Genomic DNA, 13583 nt, shown 5'->3' with positions numbered 1-13583 from the left:
GTCACCTTCCTGCTTATTAACATTTCTCAGTTCTAAATTGTTTCTTTATCCCTAATCAGCAGACAATCACAATGAGGCATGGGGATCAACAACTAACTTGCTAACGTGGTTCAAAAGGCATAGGTATGGATTCATCCAAGTGGTTGTTTTAAACAGATAATACAAAAAGAAAACTTAATTTTGACTTTCTTATGGTATGGAATTTTTCTAATTTTCTTAGAAAAATTTAATATGCACTACTGTGAATTTTTATATGGCAGAATGACACTAAGATAAAGGAACAGAGGAGCTAATTAAATAGCATCTTACTTAATCACAATAGCTGGTCTCTAATAAAGAAATTGATTGAAAGAAAAGCACCATGACTGTCTACATTTATAATAGCTTGGTATACACTGAACACCTAATTAAGGTTTTTAGATCTTTAAGGTGTAATTGCTGACTGGCCTTTCAGGGCTCCTAAATTACAAAACCGCTTGTTCTTGGCACCGTGCGTGACTCCAGTCAGGCAGCTATGAACGCAAGCCAGAGCTCACCTTGTTCTTGTTTGAAGCAGCTCGTACTTCAGACGTCTTAAACATTTTTTTTGTCTGGTGAAATGTAAATGTTTGTTCTCACATATCCCGGTGGTGAGGGGTGAGGGGGTTTTTCAGACAGAGTTGGTGATGATTTCATTCTCACTAATAACCTCCGCCCACTTGAGGGGAGGGCAGACCTAAAAGGATATAAGTCTTCAGTCAAAGCGCATAGAAGCAGACTGCAGCTCTCGCAAGGTGCTGAGTGCCAAAGTCTGGGAACAGCGAAGCACAGATCGCGAGCCGAGGAATTTCCACGAGTCAAGTAAGTGCTTTTGCTTTGTTCTCACAATCAGTTTGCAGTATTGTAATGTATTTCTCATATCAATTTATCGCATGTAGGCTTACATTCAAAAACAAGTCCTTAAAACACGTGGGCAGCAGTTCACGGATTTCTTCACGCAGCACGCACTGGAAATTGATTGTACTCATAGACACGAGAGTCGGCTGGACATGACATGCAAAGCAACCGAAACAAACCGGTTGGTGCCGAACTAAAGAAAACGCAGTTGCTTACTGAGCCAAAGGTTTAATCACTCTCAGTACCAGATGTGTAAATTCAAATCGATGGTATCAAATAGCCAGCACTAAAGTGAGGATCTGAAGTGGGCTATAAACAATCGCCATACACACATGGGTGTTTATTAACATCCATGCTGGTTTGGACTTTACACACAGAATTGTCATCACATACAGTATGTTGTTCCTTTATTTACCGTTAAGTTAATAGATGTGCCCATCACACCCTGCACTGGTCAATACTGAAATGACTTTAGTGTAGATGTTTAGCCCTGATTAAGTTTTACTGGCTTTAAACATGAATGTAGTATGTTGACTGGCATCATTCTAAGTAAAGTCTTGGTTACTTGATCTTTGAATGGACTCAATAAATTCCTTGTCCTATTATTCCAAAATATGTAAAATTCGATGGGTGCATAATATATAAATTATTTAAAATTTATGCTAAGCAAAGGCAGTAACTTGGTTACTGAACCCAGCATATCAAGGGTTACGCAAAGATGCATCACAACCCAGCAGATTCGGGGACAAGGCAGGAACAAATACGAGTCATATGGTGCTCTAAAACGTGATTTATTTATTTTTTCCCCAATCTGGTAATTTTAGAGACATCCATTGACTTAAGTATATTGGGGCAGGAGGAGGAGGAGGAGGAGGAATTGGAGAAAAATATCGAATCAGTTAAACAGTTTTACATACAATTTACAGATGTTCATATTTATATAATTTTAACCTGTATATAGTGTTTAGAATCATGTGTTGTATGCATATCTTTACTGTATTTACTTAATGTGTGTGTATATACAGTATGAGAGAGTTCTTTCATGGCATCCTTGCATGCGGTATTCCAACCTTGTTGCAAAAGCCATGGGATGATCACATACTACTCACTATCAAGGGTCTCCTTAAAGTAACAATATTTCCAACTGTGGGATTGATAAAGATAATAAGCAATAAACCCACTTAAATGTGTTGGTTCCCCCAAGAACATTTTGTACACTCTTCCCTGCTGGCTTGACTTTGTGTTGAACAAGCGGTTGTTCACAGAGTGCTGAATGAGTCACATTACCTGCATTGTGAGGGACACTATGGCTATGTGGTGTCATTTCCCAGAGGGTGATCTGGCTCACAGAATTCTCATTGTTGAGGACCTGAGCGGCCGGACCAGGTCAAGGGGACGCCCACAAAACACCTGGCTGTAGCAGATCATTTCTGGAGGGTGGGACTGAACCGCATGTTTACCTTGGGGGTTGTCAACTGGGATCTTGATGTTTGTTTGTGTGGTGGGTGCAGCAACACGCTGTAGCAGTGCATGCTCCCCAACCTGACCTGACCTTCCCAATTGTACAAGTAAGACTACACTACTCCATTCTGGAAGATGGGAAAACAATGCTAGATATTGGTCAGTAACCCCAAATCATGCTGTGCTTGGACAACTCCCTTCCATAGTGTCTTCATTAGTCACTGGGCTGGCCAATCTCTTTCAACTACAAAGACTTATAGAGAAGCCTCCCAATTTGTTGGTGAGTGTTCCTCCTCCTCACTGTAGGATATTTTTTCCTTTTTTTATATCTTGTACTTGTTTGCCTGGCATCTTGTTCTGTACATGGTCCTTTATTCAGTTACATTATTGTGTACAGTAGTGATAATTTCAGTAGCACCAGAAACCATTGCTGGGTTGAAGGAACATCAGTCCCTGTACATGGACATATCATCAATGGTTCTTGATTGGGCAATATTGTGTCATGATCAGCCTAATACTCTTGGTTTATTAGTGGGCTGGTTTGTGCTGCTTCTTCCAATTTTGAATAACTTGAAGTTAATTTCTAGTATTGGATACTTGCATTATCTTTATCTCCAAGGTATGTTGGAAGTAAATTGGCTGAATATGTGGTATTCCACGGAGATCATCTATTGCTATGATGGACTCTACTAAATTCAGAATGTTCCAGAGAATTTTAATACAAGTATTTTTGTTTCCTTAACTTTTTTTAAACTGGCATTAAGTGCCTGTTACTGTCTTTTTTTTTTTTCTACAGCATGAAGACTTTTACATTCTTCCTCCTTCTGGTGGGTGGAGCTCTGTCTAACAAGGTTGCAGAGAGTGATGTGGATTTTGGGAACAAAGTGTTTTGGAAGGTGCTGGAGTCCCCTTTGGCTCAGAGAAATTTGGTACTATCTCCATATGGAGTGTCTAGTGTCCTGCGGATGCTGCAACTTGGAGCAGATGGAAGGACACACATGCAGATGCGTGCTGCAATGGGATACTCTGTACAAGGTAAATTGAGACCACTCCTGATGTGTGAGTGCATTAATGTCTGGTATGTTTTTTATTGCCCTTGTAGTAGGACATCAGAAGCTAATTCAGATGCTTCCTGATAAAAGAACTTAACAGTCTGCAACAAGTTTTGGGCTGTTTGTTTTCTTTTTTGCTACTATTTAGTCATGTTCCTAAGGCCTATTTATTATGTGACAGTTTTGGAGGTTAGGCCATTTGATCCCACTCTTTTTACATTATTTTGATGCATCTAATACATTAATGAGAACACCCCCTTTAAAACCTTTGTTTTAAAAATAGAATTAATGTGTCTGCTTTTTTCCTTATCATTTTAACACTATGATAAATGTCTGTTATACTAATTTTGTATACTGCACATGTGCAGTAGATGTTGGCTGTCCCTTTTTTTATCATTAAGCCCACCTTTTGAAGTGGTCCTTTTTGTTTCTCTAAATATTAACATTCTGAAACCCACTTAATTCGGCTCCAACTTATTGGGGGGACAATCTCCTGTCCTGGCTCTACTGGGAGCAGGTTAGGAAATGGGCCTGGTCAGGTCACAAGTGCCCACCCATGCATACACTAATTTACGCAGTGGCAAAATTTTGGAATACCAGTTAAGCTAACCTACATGTCTATGAGGATGTGGAAGGAAAACCTTGGGCACTGAGAAAATGTGCAGACTTCACATGGAAAATGCAGTATTCAAACACCTGCTGCTGGGTATGTAAGGCAGATGTACTAATCACTACAGACCAGTGCTGCCTAATAATAAAATCCTTTTCGTTTTGTTTAGATTTGCTTTTCCTTTACGTTCCAAAAAAGTTGCATAAACTCACAATTTTAAATATTCAACTTGGAAGCAAATGTGTGTTTGACTATCCTCTGCTATACAGACTCCATATCATGGGGTTGGTTACTATGTTGCACCAAGTGCGGATGAGATGGGCACCAGCTGCATGTGTCCTTGAGCCATAAGTGGGACAGGAACTGGATGAAGGGTGGTTGTGTTGTGGTTGTACTGGAAAAGCCAGTGATTTAACAGTTGGTATTTTTGCTATAATGGAGTTATGATTCTTAACACTAACCAGTCACACAGCACTTAAATAAGTATTCATAATGTATTTTTACAAGAATTGTAGACCATCCAGTAGTCTTTTGTAAACATGTTACCCAATTTTAATTCACAATGTAACAAGGATGCTTTAGGCTTTCACCTTTTATGACTGCACAAATGCATATTTTTTGAGCATCTAGCTAGAGGGTGGTGTGTAACACTTAAATAAGCAGCTTTAAATTCATAATCCTTTTTTACTTTCAAATGAATGATGCGCTCTAAGCAGCTTAGCAAACAAGGATAACAGCAATGTGAACATACAGCAAAGTCTGATATGGGAAACAAATCCTTTAAAATTAAAGATGACTGGTTAGTGTGTGAAGAAACAATTCAGCCTTCACCAACATTATAAAATAGTGTGTGGGTGAGGATTTGTGCTTAATGCTCAATGTGCTCTCCCACTTTGCTATCTACTGTCATTGTTTATATGTGCACACCAGCTACTAACAATGACTTTACATCCATAATTAGATGAGGCATTCTGGACAATACACTTTGTGACCATAGTCTCTCTCTCTCTGTGGTGCTGTTGACCTTACTTTTGGTGCCCATAAACCCATCCAATACAAAATACAGAGGACTTGTACAAATATTCAAGGGTGTGACCTGTACTTTTACTTTGCAGACAGAGGTGTGCCTCACATCCAGAGAAAGCTGCAGAAAGAGCTGAGCAGTGAGACAGCACTGAAAGTGGCCAATGCCGTCTTTGTTCAAAGAACTCTGCTGCTGGAGAAGGTGTACCGACGCAGCTTTCTCAAAACCTTCCAGCAAAGCCTACACCAGGTGGACTTCACTGACCCACAAATGGCTGGCAGTGTCATCAACCACTGGGTATCAGATCACACAGATGGTGAGTCTTAGACACAAGCAGATAAACAGTTAAACAGGCAGCAGAAAAATTGGCTAATAACACTGCACTGCAAAAAATGAAATCTTAACAAGCCAGAAAATCTTGAAAAGAAATAATAGATCTTGTTTTTTTTTATTTTAAGAATAACTGACTTGAGTAGATTTCTATGTGTAAGATATATAATCTCATTTTTAGAAAATTTAACAAGTTAAACTTTCTCACTATATTGGCAGATAATTTTGCTTGATTCTAATACCTTTTTCTTGTTAAAACAAAAAGGTATTAGAATCAAGCAAAATTATCTGCCAATATAGTGAGAAAGGTTAACTTGTTAAATTTTCTAAAAATGAGATTATATATCTTACACATAGAAATCTACTCAAGTCAGTTATTCTTAAAATAAAAAAAAACAAGATCTATTATTTCTTTTCAAGATTTTCTGGCTTGTTAAGATTTCATTTTTTGCAGTGTGTTATCAGGATGCAAATTGGGAATATATTTCACAAGACATGGACTGTGACTAGCAAAGAGAAGTGCTACTGCACTTAAGTACCTTGAGCATGGGAAAGGCACTATATAAATGCATTTATTCCCTTTGTAATATTTTTAAACTGGCAATAACTGGTAGTGCCAGTTTTAAATTGTACTGGTGTTTGTGAAGAAAATCTGCTACAGATGTAATGTCATGCATACAGAGTACAATAAATTTCTTACTTGCATCTCCAACCAGTAAACCTGCCACTAAAAAGACAACACTGTGATCACCTGATGCAAGATCTTGCTGATGTTTTTGTTTTTTGAACAGGAATGATTCCAAAGTTCCTACATCAGGATTCAATAAATGTTCAAACACAACTGCTGCTACTCAATGCCATTCACTTTCAGGGCAAGTGGAAAGTGCCATTCGATCCCAAGGGAACTCATGAAAGACTTTTTCACATGGCCAATGGCAGCACAGTTCTTGTACCCATGATGCAGCAAACAAACCGTTTCAGCTATGGTATGTATGCATTTCAAGCTTTGTTGTTAGCGTCTGATACTAGAAAGAATCTTGAATTAAACGAGCAATTAGAATTTCAAATGCAAGTACCTTGGGTAGGTCTGAAAGCTCCCGTTATTAACATAATTTTCAATTAATATCAAATTTTTCATGTAGCAAAAGAACACCGCTAAGACCCTGACTTGCCAGTTCAGATACCCCACTGTAATTTATCTTCAGTACATGACATTAGTCAGATTGCCCCTGTTAAGAAAAGCTCACTACAGCAAGTAAAGTGCTGGAACAACTGTCCCAATTCTCTTTTGTGATATAATGTAAAATAAGACCGCTAAAAGGTGAAGTAATTATCTTGCCTTACATAGTAAAGCAATTTTAGGAACAGAAAAGAGCATGATTACTAGAAAATTAAGACATTCTGAAAAGCATTTTAATTCTTGGGCGGCACGGTGGCGCAGTGGGTAGCGCTGCTGCCTCGCAGTTGAGAGATCTGGGGACCCGGGTTCACTTCCCGGGTCCTCCCTGCGTGGAGTTTGCATGTTCTCCCCGTGTCTGCGTGGGTTTCCTCCGGGCACTCCGGTTTCCTCCCACAGTCCAAAGACATGCAGGTTAGGTGGATTGGCGATTCTAAATTGGCCCTAGTGTGTGCTTGGTGTTTGTGTGTGTCCTGCGGTGGGTTGGCACCCTGCCCGGGATTGGTTCTCTGCCTTGTGCCCTGTGTTGGCTGGGATTGGCTCCAGCAGACCCCCGTGACCCTGTGTTCGGATTCAGCGGGTTGGAAAATGGATGGATGGATTTTAATTCTTCAAAAGAGTTTAACTTCAGCAAAGAAATTTCAAGCAATGCAGCAGGCTAATGTTAGTGGTAGAAGAAAACACTTTAGCCATCTTTGCAATGCTTTATGGTTAATAGCTCTAAGTGGGTAATTATTATGAATGGGGTATGAAACATGCAGTACATAATTATAAAAGATTTGGGATTTCATCTCTTAATATCTATAAACTCAAGATGTAACCGGTTTATCACCTGTTCTGTGCTACACTTGTGTTGTAGTATTTCTTAATGTGCATTTTAGCTGACTGTTGAACTTGCATTACTTGAATACCAAACAACAGATAGTCTAGAGAAACAAAGGATGTGGAACACATGGCATGCTCATTCAGATTGCCCCCTATGGAAGAAATCACTCTCTCATTGCAGTTCTGAGAGAAATATCTGGTTTCAAGCAAGATGAAACCCAACTTAAACTCTAACTCAGTTTGCAATCCCTTTTTTGTGGGGGGGGGGGGGGGGGGGATTGGAAGAGGTTCAAGATGTGTAGCATTTTGAAATCCATTGATCTTTCAGACGTGGTGTTTTTCATAAAGTGAAAAATAACTGGTTAGTGAATCACCACATATGCATATATATTCAATTTGCTGTGCTCAGTAATTTTAAATGAGCTGCTAGGCGTAAGAACCTTCTTTGGCAGCTTCATATGCTTGACGGGAGTCCACACTGGACTGGGCACCAGTCTTCTGCGTACCTGTTTTTTGTTATCCTGGGCTAATTTAGATTTTCCAGTTAATGTGGTGCACATATCGTTTAAATTGTAGAATGACATTCAGGCATCTACAGAACATGTGTAAATACACAATTAAAACATACATACTCCACAATGTGACCAGTATGAACACAAGTAAAATGCACAATTTCACACTGTGCCCAGGGTGGAAGTCCCTAAAGCTGTGCTAAAACAGCAGTTTACCGCTGTGCCTGTAATACATTTCAGAATCTGCTGGGTAAGCTAAACATGTGATCCATGTTCAAATTACATTGCCAAACCTTCTAGAAATGAAGTACATATTCAACTCCACGCCTACCCCAGTGTGAAACTTGTGTGTTATTTGAAGTGTAGTATTAATTTTTGCCATTTTATTTTTTTTCTGGCTACAGGAGAATTTGTCACTCCAGATGGTGTGGACTATGATGTCATTGAGCTGCCTTACCAGGGGGATGCCCTTGGCATGCTCCTGCTGTCTCCCTTCCAGAAGGATGTTCCTTTGTCTGCTCTGATTCAGCACATTGACAACCAGGTGTTAAAGCAGTGGAGAAAAGAGATGAGGCCCCTCAGCAGACAGCTCATACTGCCTAGGTAGGTTATTGACTAATGTTCTCCCTAAAACTAACATAAAAGCTTAACTTAAAGCTTAAACTTTGTTAATTGATAGTTTCTCTTTAGAGAGAGAAAAAAGCTCATAAATACTTTCTTAGGTAGTTTTATGCAAACTATGGTTTTATTCAGTCCATTCTGATGTTTCTAGAGCACCAACAAGCTCAATAACAAAGTCAAAATCTCTTAATATGCGACACTTCTACCACTCATCACGTATCAAAATTAAGTAATTTATATTCATTAGACAGCCAAAATCCAGTCATGACTGAATCTGAAGTAGCGGTGATACTTCTCATTCACTTAAAATACACTTTTCAGTAAGTCATGTACAAAATAACTGAAGTCTGAACCATCAGAGGCAATATTTGGTTCAGAATTAAACTGAAACATTTCCCCCAGTGTTGAGAATAACCGAGCATCAGTAATGTGAAAAATGAAAATTTTACAGTTGCCATGCAAAAAACTGAAAATACCACTGAGTACAAGGAAGACACGAACATGTATAAGGAGTACGTGTAAAGGAAAAGAAGCAATGAATGTCCTTTTCTTTCTAAATGTGGTGTGTTTTTTTTTTTTTTTTTTGTAGGCAGTGAGGCGGTGTAAGCAACTATGCACTTATGAACTACAGTATTGTTTTAATGACCTCTCAGGCTAGGTTGAAATTGTTAATGTTAGAATATGATTTAATTGCCTTTTTATCTTAAGCACGTTTTATTCTTGGGGGGGGGGGGTTGAATTACAATAAGAAAACAAATTATTCCATCTTTTTCTGCTTTGGTGCAGTTTTTGGCAGGATCTTGGTAGGCTAGTACAGAAGGGACGAGAGACACAATGTTTGTTTTACATTTTCTTCCTGTATTTGTTGGCACCACTCTTCCAGATTAAATTTAAATGCATGTCTGAATGCTTTCATTCACCCATCCACTTCCTGAATTCTCTTAATCAAATTTGGGGTCATAGATTTAGGGGTGCTTTATTTTTACTAGAATCGGATCCAAATCTTCCATACCTGTATTCTGCATGGCTATGAACCCCAACACTTTGTTACGGTTTTGACTGTGAAATATTCCAGTGCAGCTTCAGTGTGTGTTTCTTGCTAATCAAACCAGAAAAATTAGGTGCCATAATGACATAATCTGTTAACTTCTTTAGTGTTGTCATTGCATTGATGAAAACCTGGTGACATATTCAATTTTCTAGTTAAATCCCTTGTATAAAATTGTCAGTACAAAGAGCCTAAGCAAAAATGCACTCACTGTACAATTAGGAGTTTTACCGCCCTGATAGTAATACGAAAGGAATAATACTCCTCTAGAGAATGATGTGAAGAGATTTATGAGAATTAAAATGGAAATGTTATGTTGTGAATTCTTATTAGGTTCTCCATAAGCACAGAGACTGAACTGAATGGTGTCCTTTCTGATCTGGGAATGAATGATATGTTCAGCATGCTGGATGCAGACTTCAGCAAAATTACTGGTAAGTGTAGTCATTAATTTGCTCAGTCTTTATTCCATTGGAGTTATTTGGGCATCTATTGGTGTCTACTGTCTTATCGCATTACTCTTAGGGTCCACTTTGTTAACTGTCAGCCATTCATCACCAGACTGGACTCATCCTATCAAAGATTTCCCAGTGCATAACACTCTTCCCTTAATAGGCAGTGGATTAGTGGAGAGTAGGAAGAGGTTAGATGGCATTACTTGGATCATTACGCACAAAATCTGTGCAGTGGAGGAAGTTTGTGCTGTTATGTTTATGAGCAAACAGTAACACACTAATCTTGGCAGATTAATTGGAGATAATAGGATGTAACATCTGTTTCATCACACAAAATAGTGGATTGATAATGTAGAATCCTGTCAAATTTCTGTGAAGAAAGTTGAATAACTTACATTTTTTTTTTCTGACTCTGCAAAAAATTGACCATATTGGCAATACCTACACAACTGAGTCTTGATGCCAAAATAAATACAACTTTGTAGTAAAGGAGGACTTTTTTTAATTCATTACATATAGCCCATTTATCCTGATGAGTATCATGCCTTGTTGGGGAAAGGAATGTGTGGTAAGCCAAATACAAGTCTTGTGAAACCTTTTAGATTTATCTAGAGATGTAAACCATCCTGGATATACTGGAACATCTCCTAATGGCTAGTGGCAGGTACACCACCTCCACTGTAGAATGGATTTTTTTTTTTTTTTTTTTAAATATCTTTGGATTGCACAGCTCCTTTCCTCAACGCCAGCAGCAGGGTTTCAGAATTTTAGACTGGCTAATAAATGTAAAGCTATGTCTTAGTTTTTGGCTCTTGATTGTTGATCACTATCCAGTTCAGTATCGTCATGGCAGATCTTGAGTGAGCATAAAGGAAAGTGATTTACCAAGGAATAAGTTCCAAAGGTAGATATTCTTGGCTTGAAGCAGCTGGCCCATTTTCTCTACACAGAGCTAGCCATTTTTTTTAAAGCTATAAAATTCCAGTGTGCTCCAATATCTGCCACTGTAGTATATGAATCAATGCAACTCTTAGATCCTTTGGCCGTGGGTGTATCATTAGGATTTTCATGGAAAAAATTTAGAGGAGCAGACACTTACCTTTGTAATTAGCATTGACTATGGAACCAGACTTCTAAGTTTTGGGTGGCATGTCTCACTGTCTAGATGTAATCTTTATGGCACTTTGGTCTTATAACTATGATTGACTTTTTGTTGCTTGTCTATTCTATATTAGAAGCAAAATGGTTTAAAGTTTTACTGAAAAAGCTCTGTCTAGATTACTGCTGTAGGCCATTCTCTGCTCACCCAATCTTGTATGCATATAAATGTTAACCAAAATTAGGAACTCTGGTGTTTACTGTTTTGTTTTGTTCTCCCACATGATTCAGTTGCCGATGAGAACTTGTATGTGTCCAAGGTGCTTCAGAAAGTCAAGATTGAGGTGAATGAAGAGGGAACTAAAGGATCAGCAGCCACTGGTGAGTGACTTTTTTACTGGTATGCTTTAGCAGTAGACTTGTATCATATTTATAATAATAATTCATTACATTTATAGAGCGCTTTTCTCAGTACTCAAAGCTCTATCCACACAGGGACGAACCGGGAAGCGAACCCACAATCTTCATCTTTTTTTGAATATAGTGTCGGTGCAACAGTGGCACCATCTCTTCCACCTGTGCATTAGTCTGAGGAATAACAGCGGGGAATATATCAAGCCAAAAAGCAAAGGAGGTTTTTCTCATTCACTCACTCTGCTTTCCCTGTCTTTTCAGCGGCAATCATGTACTCGCGTATGGCGATTGAAGAGGTCACTCTTGATAGACCATTCCTCTTCCTGGTACAGCATAAACCTACAGGTGAGAATTAAAATTATATAAATTGTATCCAGTCTGAATTTTCGTAATGTATTTCTTTTAAACACACCATAATCAGCACATGCTCCCAACCTCCCCCTCCTCCTTAGGTAGAAGTTCACCAATTTTCTCCACATTATAGATTGAGATGGTCTGGCTCCCTGTGTATTCCTACCTTGCACCTGATGCTCCTGGAATGGACTGTTCCACCCATGACCTTTTGAACTGGTTTTGCATATGGCATTCCAAAATGAATAGGTGTCTGATTTTAAATAAAATCAAAAGGATCAAAATGTAACTTGAGTCCTAAGGCATCTTAAGTCCATACATTCAGCAATGAAAGGTCTTGCATAGTATACTTTAGGATTTCCCATCACACATACCATCCAATAACCAGAGACCTCACAGAAGAAAGGAAAAAAAAAAACTGTTCAGAGGGAAATGGAAATTACTTTTCATCTGAACAGGTTATTTTGGACACAATACCAGTCTTTGTACAAACAATTGGCAGCTGGGTGATTATAAGCAAAACTGTGGCACAGTACAGAATGTACACTATTTCTAGTATTAGTCTATGCAAATGTGTTCACATGCATTACACATGGAAAATTTTATGGAGCAAACTATCAGTTCATTTATGTATAGTCCGAGAAAATGTATGTAAATAAGAGCAGCTCAGTGAAACGGCACTACAAATGAAGCACTTGTGTGAAGGAAAAAAATTGAATCCTTTTTGAGCAAAGATTGTAACTGAAAATGTTTGTTGGTGTTTGCATGCTATGAAATTCTCCTAGAATATCCCCTCTTAATACCTTGAATTCTCTCCACAGGTACTGTCCTCTTCATGGGTCAGGTGATGGAGCCATCTAGGAAATAAACGGCAAGAGCCTGAAGACTCCTTCAGCATCTGACTGTCATTTTATCAACATTATGATGATGACTTTATTGTATTTACAGAGATTGTAATATATAAATTAATATATTTTTGTACAAGACACTTATGAAGAGGTCACAAGAGTTCTGACACTGAATGTAACACAAAATGGCAGATGACTGTCTCTTTGAATTTGATCTCTGGTTATTCAAAGGGAACAACATAACCAGCAGAAACTGAAGCTGGCTGATCTTCGCAATATATATATAAAAATATATTATCATTTTTGCACTGAATTGAGAAGTTTATCCTCCTGATTTTTTTTTTTTTTTTCTTCCTGGTGAAACTGATCCAAGACAGCACAAATAAAGGACCACAATCTCTGCCCACAATGCTTCTAGAATTCAGGAAGATCTTGTCATTCTGAACAGGAAAGGACTGGCAATTAGAGCCCAGCTATCTAAAGGAAACAGATCTGAACTTGGGAGGTGGAGTTGGGGTGAACAGCTTTTTTTAGTAGACCAATATTTAATGTGCCTAACTAGTAAACTGGAAAGGAGTAGGAAGAGTCATTGCACTATAAAACAAACCTAACCTTTTATTTGTTATACATTTTGCTACAAGTGTAAATTGTGTTATTTCTTGTAAGTATTTGCAATTTGTCTTTCGTTATAATAAAGTTTTTTTTCAGTAAATCTGAATCATTTTTTTTATTTGGGGGGATGGGGGAAATGTGCCCTATCAAAATGCATACGCATACTTGGACTTTTTTCTCTTTTCTGCCTGTCTGGACTAAATGATGGCTACAGTGACATCTAGAATACGAAACCATTTATTTAGCCTTGGTGTGTTGTATATCTTCCC

General features: G+C 38.4%; 1 protein-coding gene across 1 annotated transcript; it reads left to right on the top strand.

Moving 5' to 3' along the window:
* Positions 1–588: 588 nt before the first annotated feature.
* serpine1 (serpin peptidase inhibitor, clade E (nexin, plasminogen activator inhibitor type 1), member 1) lies at positions 589–13414 on the top strand. Its single transcript, XM_028798010.2, has 9 exons — positions 589–840; positions 3134–3372; positions 5115–5339; positions 6145–6339; positions 8272–8470; positions 9870–9970; positions 11381–11470; positions 11765–11848; positions 12676–13414. The coding sequence occupies exons 2-9, from the start codon at positions 3135–3137 to the stop codon at positions 12720–12722; spliced, it is 1179 nt and encodes a 392-aa protein (XP_028653843.1). The 5' UTR covers positions 589–840; position 3134; the 3' UTR covers positions 12723–13414.
* The last annotated feature ends 169 nt before the right edge of the window (positions 13415–13583 follow it).

Source organism: Erpetoichthys calabaricus, chromosome 3 (assembly GCF_900747795.2).
Source record: "Erpetoichthys calabaricus chromosome 3, fErpCal1.3, whole genome shotgun sequence".
NCBI lineage: Eukaryota > Metazoa > Chordata > Cladistia > Polypteriformes > Polypteridae > Erpetoichthys > Erpetoichthys calabaricus.
Note: the sequence above shows the minus strand (reverse complement) of the source record. Positions and strands in the feature narration are given on the sequence as shown.